Genomic DNA, 14,251 nt, shown 5'->3' on the forward strand with positions numbered 1-14,251 from the left:
CATATAATTTAAATACCGTAAAGTTCACACATGTAATGTGTACAATTCAGTGATTTTTAGTGTATTTTCCAGAGTTGTGCACTATTACTGTGATCTAATTTTAGAACATTTTCATCATCCCAACAACAAACCTTATAAATAGACTTCTCTCCAGAGATGATATATAAATGATTAATAAGCCCTTGAAAAGATGTTGAGCATCATTAGTCATTAAGGAAATGCAAAACAAAACTGTGATGAGCTACACCCACTAGCAAGGTTAAGATAAATGACAGACAATAGCAAGTGTTGGCAGGGATGTGGAGAAATTGGAACCCTCGTGCACAGTTAGTAGGATTTTTTTTAAAGGCTTTATTTATTCATGAGAGACATAGAGAGAGAGAGAGAGGCAGAGACACAGACAGAGGAGAAGCAGGCTCCATCCAGGAAGCCTGATGTGGGACTTGATCCTGGGACTCCAGGATCACGCCCTGGGCTGAAGGCAGGCACCAAACTGCTGAGTCACCCAGGGATCCCCCAGCTAGTAGGATTGTAAAATGGTGCAGCAGCTTTGGAAACAGTCTGGCAGGTTAATACAGACTTACCACATGACCCTACAACTCTACTATGAATGAATTGAAAAATGTATGCCCCCAGAAAAACTTGTATAGTAAATGTTCAGAGCAGCATTGTTTATAATTGCCAAAAAGTGAAAACAATACAAATGTCCAGTGAATGAACTGATAAACCTAATGTGGTATATCCAAACAATGGACTATTATTCAGCCATAAAATGGAAGTATGATGTGATTCATGCTCCAACATGGATGAACCTTGAAAATAGGATGTGCTCAGCGAGAGAAGGCAGACACAGCAGGCCACATGTTGTATGATTTAATTTATATGAAATATCTGGAATAGGCAAATCTGTGGAGACAGCAGGATTAGTCACCACCAGGGGCAGTGGGGAAGGGGGATAGGGAGTGACTGCTGATGGGTATAGTAGGGCTTCTTTTGGGGGCGATGAAATGTTTTGGGCCTAGTGGGGATGGTTGCACAATTCTGTGAATATACTAAAAAACTGGTGAATTACATATGTTTAAAAGGTTGAATTTTACGGTATATGAAGTATATCATTATTTATCTAACATTTTATTACAAAAACTTCATGGTACCCATTATATGCATGCTAACACTGGCAGAAGAAAAGTAGCCTGTTGGTTTAAGTCAAAAATTGTTTGGGTGATTTTGACTCCATCATTTGGCCCCTTCTTCTGAAAACATGAAGCAAATTACTGCAATTGGCTCAAAAGGCACTTTTGAGATCATCCAGTATCTATTCCAACCCCTCATTTTATGGAAGAGGCTATTGATGTTGAAAAGGAGCAGGTGACTTGGCCAGGACCTCAGAGTCCTGTTGCTCATCCAGTGGGCCCCACCCAGCTGTTCTCCAGCTCTTCCCACCCGCCTCAAGAGTTGGTTGACCCTCTTCTCAGCTATGTTGAAAATCAGAGTGAAGGGCTTGAGAGTATTATTCACAGCACAGGAAGTCCAGAGACTCAGCATGTGCCAGATGAGGACATGGCAGGTAGAGAAGGAAGCCTCTATGTGCCTGAACAAGATCAGCTCTTCTTATGGGGCTGTGCATGGTTAGCACTCGTGTGTCCTAGGATGACTATAAGAGGTAGCAAACAAGGCAAGGAGGCAGTAACTAATTTTTTGGCCACAGTTGCAGGGTCGCTGAGGATACCAAACATTAAGACAGTATTATTAATCAGTACAGAGGAATGTTGGCTGAGTGGGAGTCATGACCTCCCCAGGACTCTTTACCCTTTTTCTGCAGTGCAATTTTAAATCCTGGACTGATTGGGACAGCTCTACCCAAACCCCCAAATAGTTGCCTTTTGAGACCACAGCAATCCCCTGAAAGTGTGTTTTGAGATGGCTAACTAACTGCCCTGACAACCACGTATTGCTACTTTGCAATCAGAAGTTTAAAAAATACTACAATCAAACCTTCCAGTATTGCACCCCATGATAACATAAAATCAGATACAGCCTGGCCAGCCAGATCTGCTCCAAATATCCAGAGCCTCCGGCCAGCTGGCTGTGCAGGCTCATACAGTCATTTCCCTAATCTTTTAAGAATGCAACTCTTGGGTTTTCTGTGATTGCATTTTTTTTTTGGACCCCATCTGTAGCTTTATCAGATTTATACTGTATTTAGAAAGCTCTACAGTTTACCCTAGAGTAAGAGTGAAGTAGCTCCACTTTACCTTAGCACAAAGACTTTTTAGCTAACTATGGGGTCTTTCAAGCATCATTAACATTTAGACATAGCTTTTAGAGTATTTATAATTACAAAGCATTTTGCTCTTTTTTTAACATATTATTCGGAGAGTCTTTTTGCATAAAGCTGCATTTTTCATGTTGATTTTTTTAAAGATTATTTATTTATTCATGAGAAGCACAGAGAGAGAGAGAGAGAGAGAGAGAGAGAGAGAGGCAGAGACACAGGCAGAGGGAGAAGCAGGCTCCATGCAGGGAGCCCAACTTGGGACTCGATCCCGGGTCCCCAGGATCACACCCTGGGCCGAAGGTGCAATGCTAAACCACTGAGCCACCAGGGCTGCCCTCATGTTGATCTTTTTATTTTTTAATTAAAAAAAATTTTTTTCATGTTGATCTTTTTAAATGGTTATATAATAACCCAATGGATTGAACTATCATAGTATATTAAATCATTCCTCTGAAAGGAATTGATACCAAGATTTTTGTCTATTGATTTAAAAAAGCAAAGGAAGAAAAGAAAAAAAAAACCCAACTCTGTAGTCAAAACCCCTCTACCTACAGTGAGTTTTCTGATGAATTATTTTTCAGAATCTGTTCTATGGACTAACCGAATCAGAATCACTGGGGCAGAAGGAGATGGTTTAAAATGTAAATTCTCAAAAAAATAAAAAAATAAAATAAAATGTAGATTCTCAAAAAAAACAAAAAAAAGTAGATTCTCAGCCTGGTCACACACCCACCACCAATTTAGAGTGTCAGTTGACACCAACTGAGAATCTCCATTATCCTGCCTCCAAGGAATTTTTATGCTCATTAGAATTTGAGACTAACTCAGAAAATAAACTTCTTGAGTAGGACAGCTAGTTAGCCTATAATGGTAACTGTCACTGATGGAGCACTCATTGGGTACTGAGAGATACTGGGTGTAGCATTTTAATCCTGAATACTCTTACTTTCCCTACTTTAACAAGGAAGGAAACTGAGTCTCAGGTTAAGTAACTTGTCTAGTTTACTTGGCTAATAAATTTCAGATCTAATATTTGAGACTCTCTGACTCTAGAGCCCATGTCCTTAACTACTTGAGTGGCAAAATGTTTAGATTCTAGAACCCCACCCAATCCCTGCCAAAAAAAAAAAAAAAGCCCACGCATTGCAATCCCAACTCCCCCAAGACAGTAGTCAGTCTGTGAACCTTCTACTTTCAACCTGGTTTAGTCCCATTCGAGAAGAATTGGAAAAATCTTGATGAGATGCTGGCCTCAGACCTCCTTCACAGACCCTGAGCTCAGAATAGGCTCTGAGATAGAAATGTTCCACAGTCAGGAATGAAGAGATGGCAGGTTTTATTTTTTCTTCATTTCCCAGAGTTCAGAAGTCTTTAGGAATCTTACCTGACCTGTAGAGTATTCCGGTGGGAAAGGCACATTAGGGAGAATTGGAGAGGACAGACAACACAGGCATTTGTGTGCTGAGTGAGATGAAGGACAGACACACCACTGGCCAGTGGAGTTGGGAGCCTGGGCTCCTGTGTCTTTGACATTTGGTTTTTCTCTAACCACAGCCAGGAGGCTCAAAAGGCATACTGCCAGGGATGTGAAGGCCCGGGGAGCTCCATGGTGACAGGGCACCTTGGCTTTTGGTGAGCAGAGAGTATTATGACCATTAGGTTGAACAGCATAGAACAGGGATCAGCAAACTTTTTCAGTGAAGACTCAAAGAGTAAATATTTCAAGCTTTGGCCATGTGGTTTCTGCATAGACAATACATAAGTGAATGGATACGGCTGTTTCCCAGGAAAATTTTATCTATAAAAACTGGCAATAGGCCAGATTTGGCCCACAGGTTATAATATGCCAACCCCTGGTGAGAGAAAAACCATTGGCTTTGGAATCAGGGATTCCAGTTCTGACCTTCACTACTTGGGTGAGGAGAAGGTGACTTAAATGGCTGTACAGTGTTATAGTTAAAAACTTGGGTTCTGGAGGTGGAGGCTCCAGGGTTCAAGTCCTCTCTCCACCATTCATGAGCTGTGTGACCTTATATAAAGCCTTTTCTTGAACTCTCCTATCTCAGAGAGCTGTGGTGAGAATGATCCAAGCTTAGCACCCGTACACACACACACACACACACACACACACACACACACAATATGATCCAAGCTTAGCACCTGTACACACACGCATGCATACACTCAGCACAATCATGCCTGGCACACGAGAAGTACTCTGGAAATATTAGCAGTTAATATTACTATTCTCTGGGCTAGGATTTCCTCATCTGTTAAATGAGGGTCATATTAGCACCTTTTACCATAGTTGGAAGGATGACATTCAGTAACAGGAGCTACGGTATTCAGCATGAAGTGGAAACTCAGCACTAATATTATCCTTTAGAAACGGGAAACAGTTTGCCTTTCTACAAACCTTAGAGAAAGACTCTTTGCAGACACATGAACTTTGGTAAAAGTAGGGGTCTTTTCAGAAATTGTCTTGGTTGTCTGCAGTATTTGATGTGGAACCCAGCACTGTGTGGGGAGGTCTGGGAGCACTTGGGATTCATTGGTGTTGGTATGCTGTGTTCCCCTTGGATAAGCCCCTTGCCCAAGCCAGGCTGTGCTCACCAGCCCCAGGAGACGGCTGGTGGTGGTCTCCAGTATCCTTGCTTATACCCCTTCCCCTGATTGGAGTGGCCTCTTCCTTTCCCAGTCCCCTAACTCACCAAGATCCCATCAGATACTTCCCCTGCTTGAGCCTGTTCCTGACAGCTCCTCCCCACAGTGGACTCTGGTTAATTGTCATCCTTTCATTCATAATTACAATTTGCTTATAGGTCCTGTTTCTTCAGTTAGACCGACAGTTTGTTGAGGGGGGAATCATATTCTTCCTGGTCTCCCTCTCACTATCTTCCATGTAGGAAATCCACAGTAAACGCCAGTGGGCTGAAAATTGGCTTTCTGACTGATGCAGATGCTGAGACATAGTCGGCAAAGGGTCTTAATTCTAGGAGCTACCCACTCTTGTTGACATCTGTTAACTTAATGGAGGTCCACAGAGAGAATTGCCCCATAAGACCTCACTTAGGACAGAAAGCAGTAAAAGTGAAGAATATTCTGGGCCTGGTCCTTCCAAGCACACTCCTCCTTGCTCTTCCCTCACCTCTCTGCTCAGTGGTCTTTGAGGACTGAGAGGAAGGGGGAGCCACAAAGTGAACGGAACCTGGCTGGATCTCTGAGGAGCTGCTCAGAGGAGAGCAGACCAGGAAAGATGTCTGGGCAGGAGGACCACGTCAGGCTTGCATGAGAAGTAAGCATTTTCGGTGTTGAGTTAAAAAAGTATACACACATTCACACCTGCACACACAAGGCATTCCCACAGAGATTGGCCATGCCTCTGATCAGTCAGATGTTTGCATGTTAGAAGAATCACTGTAGGGTCCTCTGAGAGGCAAGCATTGCCTCAATTGACATTCAGTATAATCTGAGAATAAATGCACCCCCAAACCTACAGTTTATGATTAGCAATGCAGAACGATGCTCTAACAGTTTTCTCTGTGTATACAGTTAGTATCCGTGGTGATTCCATCAGCCTCGGCATTGTTGCTCATGTTGGATGTGTTGCCACCCACTGAAAGGTTTGACATACAACCCATTGTAGAGAATCACCACTTTCTGCCCACTTGACCCTGAGAGCAGACAGTTCTCCCCATGAGGACACCTGCATGAGCCTCCTATTGTAAGATTTAATAGAGATTCTGTGCTGGGATTCCAAGCTCAGTAGACCATCCCTCTAACGAGAGGCTGTGATGAGGTGGGACCACTGTAACGTCCCCTGATTTGGAAGTCGTCCAGCAGTTCAGCCTTCCAGCACCCAACCTTGAGCTGGAAGGGAGCCTCCTCAGACCCTTGGATCAAAGCCCTGTCCTTCACTCCTACAGATTCACACAATATTCTTAAATTCAGGGATTTGCTTTCTCCACTCCAAGGAGATGCTGAGCTGTAACAAGAAGGGAATGATACAGACAGGTGGGTGTTAGACACACAGTGAAGGTTGTCAGCCCTGAGCTGTCACTGGAGGTAGGGGTAGGGTGGGTGAGGGAAGAGAGTCAGAAGACCCACAAAGCACGACATCGTCCTGGAATACAACAGAAGTGTGCAGGGTGAATCTTCAGTCCACAGGAAAAGCTCATTTCTAGTCTTCATTGTGGTTCAGAGCATGAGGAAGTGCACATCCCCTGCTAGTTTTGTCACTGTGACCCTCTGCTGGGAGAAAGTGGCTGTCACTAATAACAGAGGAGCCTCTTGTTTCAGGCTGTCATTCCAGTATCACGTCTGTGGGTGACTGACCCTCATCTTTGTTTTCTCCTTCTGTGTGAGCTCAGAGGAGGGCGCACAGAAACAGGCCTCGCTCTGAAATACCTTCTGCGCAGAGGGTTCCCTGGAGGGAGAAATGCCTCTGTGCCCCAGATCCTCATTGTCATCACTGATGGGAGGTCCCAAGGGCAGGTGGCAGTGCCCGCCAAGCAGCTGAAGGAAAGAGGCGTCACCATATTTGCTGTCGGGGTCCGGTTTCCAAGGTAAGAGCCTCGGTCACTCTGGGTAGTCCTGGAGACTGTGGAGACACTCCACAGCCATGGGAAGGGAGGGGATCTGGGCAAGCCACCCTGGTCCTTTCCATGCTCTGTCATATGTTGTGCCAGACTGCAGGGAGCCTCAAGCCTGAGAGAGTGCACTGTCTCTGATTTAGTCTGAATACTTGGTTGTAAGTGCCAGAAACTGGACTCAAATTCATTTGGGCAGAATTGGAAATTCTTGGACTCATCTAATAGAACTGGGTGGATCGGGAGTGTGGGGTCTTGGAGTGAGCAGGAGCTGGGGACTTGAACATCATGAGGATCCTGTCTGTCCTCCAAGCGTACCTGCTGCTCCCTCAGCCTGGCCCTTGAAGGAACCTGGAACTCTGGCTGTAGGCAGCACCCAGCTCACCCCGCAGAGAAAAGACTCATGTTTCCAATTTCCATTTGAATAATCCAAGAAAGGCTCCTCATTAGCTTGAGTCACAGACCCACTCCTGAGGCCAGGAGAGTGGGGGGGTCTGCGATGGGCTGCTCCCCTCTCCAACCACGTTCTCTAGAAGCTGAAATGTGTTTTCCACAGGTCCTCCTTGCTCTCAGCCTGAAAATGAGAGGCCCCTTGTTATTGTGGGTATTAAGCGACATGACTCTGGTCTGGATACTGGGCCTACGTAGTAATTAATGAGTTCTCTTCATTAATTTTAGTACATTTTAAAATTCTTTCTGTCAATATGCCAGATGCTATGTTCTTCTAAGTTGTCAGGATACAGAGACAGTACAAAGTACCTGCCTTCATGAAGCTTCTATTTCTAGGAAAGTTAACTGGATGAAACACAAGTGAGTGAATAAGTAATGTCATTTCAGGTGGAATTAAAATGCAAAGAAGTAGTAAGGGAGGAGGTTAACAGAGTGACAAGAATTAGAGAGCTAGAGAGCTCCGCTATTTTAGAGAGAGAAGCCTGGCAGCAGTTGATTTGTGAGCAGAAACTTGAGTGAAAGGAGAAGCAAGCCTTCCTTCCAAACAGCAGGGAAGAGAACAGGCAAGGCAGGCGGGTGGCAAGTACCAAGGCCCTGAGGCAGTAGCTCGCTTAGTGTGTGAGAGGAGCAGAAAGACAGCCAGGGACTGTCTGGAAGCTGGTAAATGAGGTAAATTATAAGAAATGGGATAGAAGAGCTAGGTAGGAGTCAGGTCTAGAGATTCAGTGGGTCATAGTCAAGGCTTCAGAGTAGGTTGGGAAGTCTTTAGGTGGCTTTGAGCAGGGAAATGACAGGTATTGGCCAATGTTTTTAGATCACACCAACTGCCAGGTAGGGAATAGACTGGCAGGGTGAGGTGGAAGGAGAAGCAATATCGGGAGGAGCAGCCTTTGGAGCTGCTCAGACAAGAAGGTGGTGGTGTGTGGTGGGAAAGCATTGCGACCCACTGAGGAATGGTTGGACGGAGGCTGTGTCCTGGAGGCTGAGCAGTGGAGTGGCCGATGAATTGAATGTGGAAGAGTCTAGGATTTTGGCCTGAGCCCCACAGTGAAAGGTATTGCTGTTTACTGAGATGGTGGAAGACTCAAGAATAAGGGAAGTAGAGTTCTGTTTCAGGTCAAGTTTGAGGAACACATGGGACATCTAAGTAGGGTAGCTGAGTCCGCACCCGGATGTAGGAGTCTGGGTCTCTCCTCCTAGAGAGAGGGTAGACATTGAACCTGAGGTTGGCATTTATTGCCTGATGATTGCCTAGGAAGACCACCAAGGACCAGCATGTTCGGTACCCAGGGGATATCCTGGGCCATGCCATGTCCTGGTGGTGCTGTCCGTTGCCACCACCATCCTCGAGGGCTGTTGTTAAGTGCAGTGAGTGGGTATTTAACACAGACCGCCCTGTCATGGGCTCTTTGTGTATCCTCACATACAAGGAAATAAACTCGGTGGGAAAGGAGACAAAAGTGTCACTTCCTGGCTCACCTACTACCCCCTCCCACATGGTGCCCAGTAGAGTATGTTGCACATCACAGTTCCCCAAAGGTTTGTCAGTGAGGATGGAGGCCATCAGACAGTGGAAATACATGGCCCTGGGGCTCTTTTCTCCAGCTGCTAGCTGAGCAGTGCTTCTCAGATGGTCTGTGGTGGAGGTCCGCTTTGTTTTGTTATGTTTTTTAATCCATCATGGCCTGATACTTTAGAGAAATACAATAAAAATGAATTACTAGGAAAGAAAAATAAAAAAGACGGATGAGCTCAAATATGAGCTCAAATGTTTATTATTTGATCCAAGCAGGCAGAAAATGGCTCTGTCAAGTTGCTGTACAACTGGGTTCTGAGTATTTGTTCTCAGTGTCTATGCTTGTCTGGTTCTGGATGAGGGTGAGTTTGGGGGCCTGCTGTAAGTATCCGTCCCTTAGAGGAATCGAGAAGCTATCAATCAGGAGAGGGGACATTGTTCAGCTCTGAATATCTTGAGCTACAGCTATAGGAACTATCTGAAAAAGCCCGCCGTTGGGTTTCTCAGCCTTCCTGACCCATTCCCCCCAACTGCTGGTAAATGACTGGGTCACGGTTGACCAGTGGTTCTCAAAGTGTGTTTCTTGGACCAGCAACCTCAGCAAGAGAGAATGTGCTAGGAATACACACAGTCGGGTCTGGCCCCATAGAATCCAGAACTCTGGGGCCAGGTGCCTCCGGTGGTTTATTTGGCCCTCAGTGATTTTGATGCCCATCAAAGTTTGAGAACTACTGTTATGGGCAGTGTGAGACTTGCTATGGGATTAAAAACCTGACTCTTTCCTCTTTTTAATATTCATTGAGCCCCCATTTCTGATGGTTCTCAGCTCTGGCTTTTGGGAGAATCTGCTGCTGGGCCAGGTGGAGCTGCCCTCTGAATGCTACTGCAAGGCCAGGACTTAGAAGCTGCCCTGTGTCTGCCAGGTGCCATCCTCATCCTGGGGGGGCATGTCTGGTTTATATGACTTCAAAGGAGAATGGGGACTTTTACATAAGTGAATTTTAGAGATAAATGAAGTTTTTGCCATATTGCCAAACCTTGGTCTGTTTGGGTGAATTTCTGATGGGCCAGATTCTAAATGCATTACTGACTACCCTGTCTTCCCAGAAAGGTTTCTCAACATTTAAGGCTTCCTTCATGCCTAGGTCCTTATGCCTGGGCCCTAAGAGCAATGCCCTCTGGCTGTCAAAGTGTACTCCTTCCTCCACACAACCTCAGGTTGCCGACTTTTGAGTGTGTATGGCCCGTTTACCATTCTTCAGGATTTTTCTCTATCACGAGCTATCCTTGTTTGTTCTCCTCTTGCCACCCCCCCACCCCCAACCACTTTCTTTCATTTCCTTTCTGGTTAAATTTTTCTCATCAGCTATGGGTGACCCAGCCAAGTCACTACATCTGTGAGGACCGTGTCTCAAATAAGAGCTGGTGGTTCCGAGGGTGAGGCTGTCCTCTGAGGAAGCTTGTGAACTCGGGCATGCACACATTATGACCCGTGCTTGAGCATCCTTGGGGGCTTTCTGTGGTTCACTTCTGGACCTTACCTGTATCCTAGGTGGAGGAGGTTGCAGCTGAGTGGCTTCTGGAGCAGTGGGGTTGTGTTGCTGTCCACAAGGAGCCCATGGTGTAGGGGACGGGTGGCCAGGAGGGTGAGAGGTAGACAGTGAGCTGCTCTAACTTCTCTGCTGGGGGTTGGGGACAGATGGGAGGAGCTGCACAGACTGGCCAGCGAGCCAAGGGAACAGCATGTGCTGATGGCTGAACAGGTGGAGGATGCTACCAATGGTTTTTTAAGCACCCTCAGCAAGTCTGCTGTCTGCACTGTTGCCTCTCCAGGTAAGGCCTTCCATGCTGGAAGGAGTGGTCTTGCCCATGTGGAAGGTGGGGTGGGGATGGTTCCCCGAGGCAAGAGGTCAGGAGGCTCCCCAAGAAGGGGGAAGGCAAGAGGAATGGGGTCTGGCAACTTTGGTGCTGGGGTACCCTGCTCTATTTACCTCCCTGTGTCAGGCCCTGTGGGCTTTCTCAGCTGGGAACCTGGCTTGTCTCTATGGGTTAGAGGGGTCCAGGCTTTGTGACCCAGATCCAGGGAGGCCCTGTGCCTGTCCACTTCCTCAGGGAGAAGAGCCAAGTCAGCTTTCTGGTCATGGTCAGCAAAAGAGCACTTCAGCTGGGTGGGGAGGGCTCTGCATTCCTAGTTGTCATTGTCATGGTCTGACCAGGCGCACATTACGTGAGAGGTACACATGTGCGTAAGATATAAAAACTGTGTGCAGAAGAAACACTCAAGAGACCGGCTGCCCAGCCACCATGCAGAGCAGGACTCCTGCCCTGATGTGCCCCACCCTGCAAGAGGCAGAGGGGAGCTGGGGCTGAGGGTGATGGAACCACGGCTGGGGGGAAGGAGGCGTAACCCTGTCCTCCCCATCTTCTCTGTGCCCTGTGGACACAGACTGCAAGGTCCAGCCTCACCCCTGTGAGCGCAAGACGCTGGAGACGGTCAGGGAGCTTGTCGGCAGTGTCCTGTGCTGGAGAGGATCGCGGGGGAGTGATGCTGTGCTGGCGGCACTCTGTCCCTTTTCCAGGTTTGTCTTCCTGCTGGGTTCAGAGCCCAAGGGTGCACCAGGGTGGAGATGGAGGCCCCCAAAGCTGCGTGCTCACATGCTGTGAGCTGAGTGGCCACAGAGTGTGACAGGGATCAGAGAAGACGTGGGAGGGAGACAGGGGCAGAGTTGTGGAGTCCCAGGGAGGGTCCCAGCTACACAGTGGCAGAGTCGTGTAGACACACTGCCCAGGTGCCCATAGTGAGCGAGGGGACAGGGTCACAGCTGTTCTGGAAGGCTCATAAGTGAGCCAAAGCCAGTCCTCTAGGACCATGGTCTGGACTTAGGATAGTGGTCTGGTCATTTGGTTCCTCTGAAGACCGGTTTCTGTATTTATGGGGCCAAGGGAGGTGGGAGGCTTAAGGTCTTGGTTGAATTCCAGTGGTGGAGGCCATTTTGGGTACAGTATCTGTCAGAGCACCCGGGCATTCTTGAGCACCTGCTGCTCGGTGGTCAACCATTCTCTCAAAAATTCCTGGACTGTCCCCTGGCACTTTGTCCAGGCTACCTGCAGTACAGCAGGTCAGCAGCTGGTGGTCCCATCCTCTTGCCTTTCCTGGAGAGCCAGGGGTAATGTTTGAACCAGCTGCATCTTTGCCCTGTGGCCTGCCCTCAGTCATGAGCTCAGGAGACACAGAGCAATGAAATGGTTGGCTGAGAAGTCATGAGCCATTGTGCTGGGCTGCTGGAGCATCCAAAGACCATCTTGGAGGAAAGGGCCAGGCCCTGCACACGGGTCAGGGGAAATAGGGCCATGTCAGAGGCCACTAGAGGCCTTCTTCAGAACCCAAGCTTTCAAGTGAGGGGACGCAGTTCTTTGTTCGCAACTGAACATGTTCTAAGTACCTGCTCTGAGCCAAGCAGTGTGCAGTGATGCTGCCCTCAAGAAGCCCATGGTCTGAGGACAAGGCATCAGACAAGAGGACCAGTGACCGTCAGCTGTCTCAGGTGCCAGGATGGGGCCTGTCCTCCCTGGGACATCATGGAGAAGAGGCTGCTTGAACAGTCCTGAAAGATGTGGGAACTCAATGGCACCAGGCAGAGGCATTCAGGGTTGGGAGCACCAAGAGAGGCTGGCGGAGGGTACATGTCATGGCTTTGTGCTCAGAATCTGGAGTCAGGCTGCTGAGCTTTTAATTCCAACGTGGCCACGTTAGGAGCTGGGACCCTCTCACCCCCTTCCTTCTATATTTGAGAGGGGGCTAATGATAGTACCTACCCCATGGGGTTGTGGATGTAGAGCACACTAATATTGCAGGTTTCTGGAATGACGCCTGCATATAGTAAGCTCTTCATCAACTCCCTCATTCAGGAAACCCTCACCGAGGGTCTCCTCTCTGCCCAGCACTGTCCCAGGTCCTGGAGAATCAGCATGAATGTCTCAGAAGCAAATCTGCCCTCATGAGCTGGTACTCCAGTGGCAGAAGGCAGCAGCAAATCAATGAATGCATAAAATGAACAATTAGGTAGTGAGAAGTGCTACAGAGAAAAGAAGGAAGGGATGCGTCAGGGTGGGGGGGAGGTTGGGAAGCAGGGGTGTAGTTTGTTTATTAAATAGAGTGGGCAGAGAAGGCCTGGCACAGCATCCAGACCTGAGGGAGCTCAGGAGGGAGCCGTGTGCAGATCCAGGCAAAGTCCTGGGGCCAGTCTCTGCTCCAACACCACCAATTCCCACTACAGGCCTGGGAGGAGTCTGAAGCACTTTCTGGGCTAGGACTTGTGGTTTTATGAAGTCATTAGGAGCAGATGTGGAAAGGGAGAAGATTTCTCTTTAATGAGCTGGCAACTTGGCAAACTTTGGATTTCAGCAACTCCTCAAGTTCATAATTGACTTGGCCTTTATCCCAAGTGGATGTTTTGCTCCAGGGAAAATTCTGCCCTAGAGGTGAGCCCAATTAGCCTGCCCCCATGGTAGGCAGCCTGGAGGAGTAACAGCCACAATCTAGTTGCCTGATTTCCACAATTTCCTGCCCTTCCCCTCCCTCACTGTATGCTAGCCCCGGAAAGTAACTCATAATAGGACATTCTTCCCAGAGTTCAGAGTTTTGAACACAGATTATTTTCAAATTCTGACATGAAAGCCAACTTACATTTTTAAAAATTGTTTCTGGTTAGTTTGAAACGTTCCCTAACCCGTGTGTAGCTAAAAGCTGGGGTAGAATCAAGGAAAACAAGGTGGTCTTTCTTGACCAACATCTGCTTTAGAATCTCCTATCAGCTTTTAGCACTTCAAATAACCTTCCAGGTTAAATCTTTGATCTCTATCATTTGCTCCCTTGGATTATAGCTGGAAGAGAGTGTTCATAACCCACCCTGCCACCTGCTACAGGACCACCTGCCCAGGTACAGTCTGCTTCTTGGATTCTCTAACTCCTTCTGGGCCCTGGCACTCGGCTGGCCTCTAAAGGGGTGTTTGCACTCTAGGAGCAGAGAGTGGGGTGGGAACCAGCCCTGGGGTGGAGAGACATGGCATTTCAGAGGCAGAGGAACATGTTCAAACTGTATTCATTCCTCCTTTGCTCGGTGGTATTTTTCACTAAGAACGGAGAGGAGACTTTGGAATAGCCTTCCTTCACCAGTGCCCCTTGCATTGACAAGATGCAGAGGAGGGCGCACATTGAGCACCAGCTTTGCAGACAGAAAGCCTCACATCCAGCACCAAACTCCAGGCCAGACACTTAGCCTGTTTCCTCCACTGTGAAACAGGGATAATGGTTGTCCCTTGTCTGGAATCCCCATTTCCTTACTCGGTGTGATAGAGGGTATCCCATCATCAGTGGGATCCTGGCGAAGATTCAGTAGGTAATGCTCACAGGAGTGC

The 14,251-nt window shown here is 47.6% G+C and overlaps 1 protein-coding gene across 6 annotated transcripts in view; it reads left to right on the forward strand.

Moving 5' to 3' along the window:
- VWA2 (von Willebrand factor A domain containing 2) overlaps positions 1-14,251 on the forward strand; it is a 47,444-nt gene that overhangs the window by 23,392 nt on the left and 9,801 nt on the right. For all 6 annotated transcript variants that reach the window (XM_055300520.1, XM_055300523.1, XM_055300521.1 and 3 more), the window contains 4 exons: positions 6,649-6,843; positions 10,533-10,666; positions 11,280-11,412; positions 13,718-13,773. In XM_055300520.1, the coding sequence (XP_055156495.1) occupies positions 6,649-6,843; positions 10,533-10,666; positions 11,280-11,412; positions 13,718-13,773 (518 nt within the window). The remainder of the gene's footprint in view (positions 1-6,648; positions 6,844-10,532; positions 10,667-11,279; positions 11,413-13,717; positions 13,774-14,251) is intronic.

This window comes from Nyctereutes procyonoides, unplaced genomic scaffold, assembly GCF_905146905.1.
Source record: "Nyctereutes procyonoides isolate TBG_1078 unplaced genomic scaffold, NYPRO_anot_genome, whole genome shotgun sequence".
Taxonomy (NCBI): domain Eukaryota; kingdom Metazoa; phylum Chordata; class Mammalia; order Carnivora; family Canidae; genus Nyctereutes; species Nyctereutes procyonoides.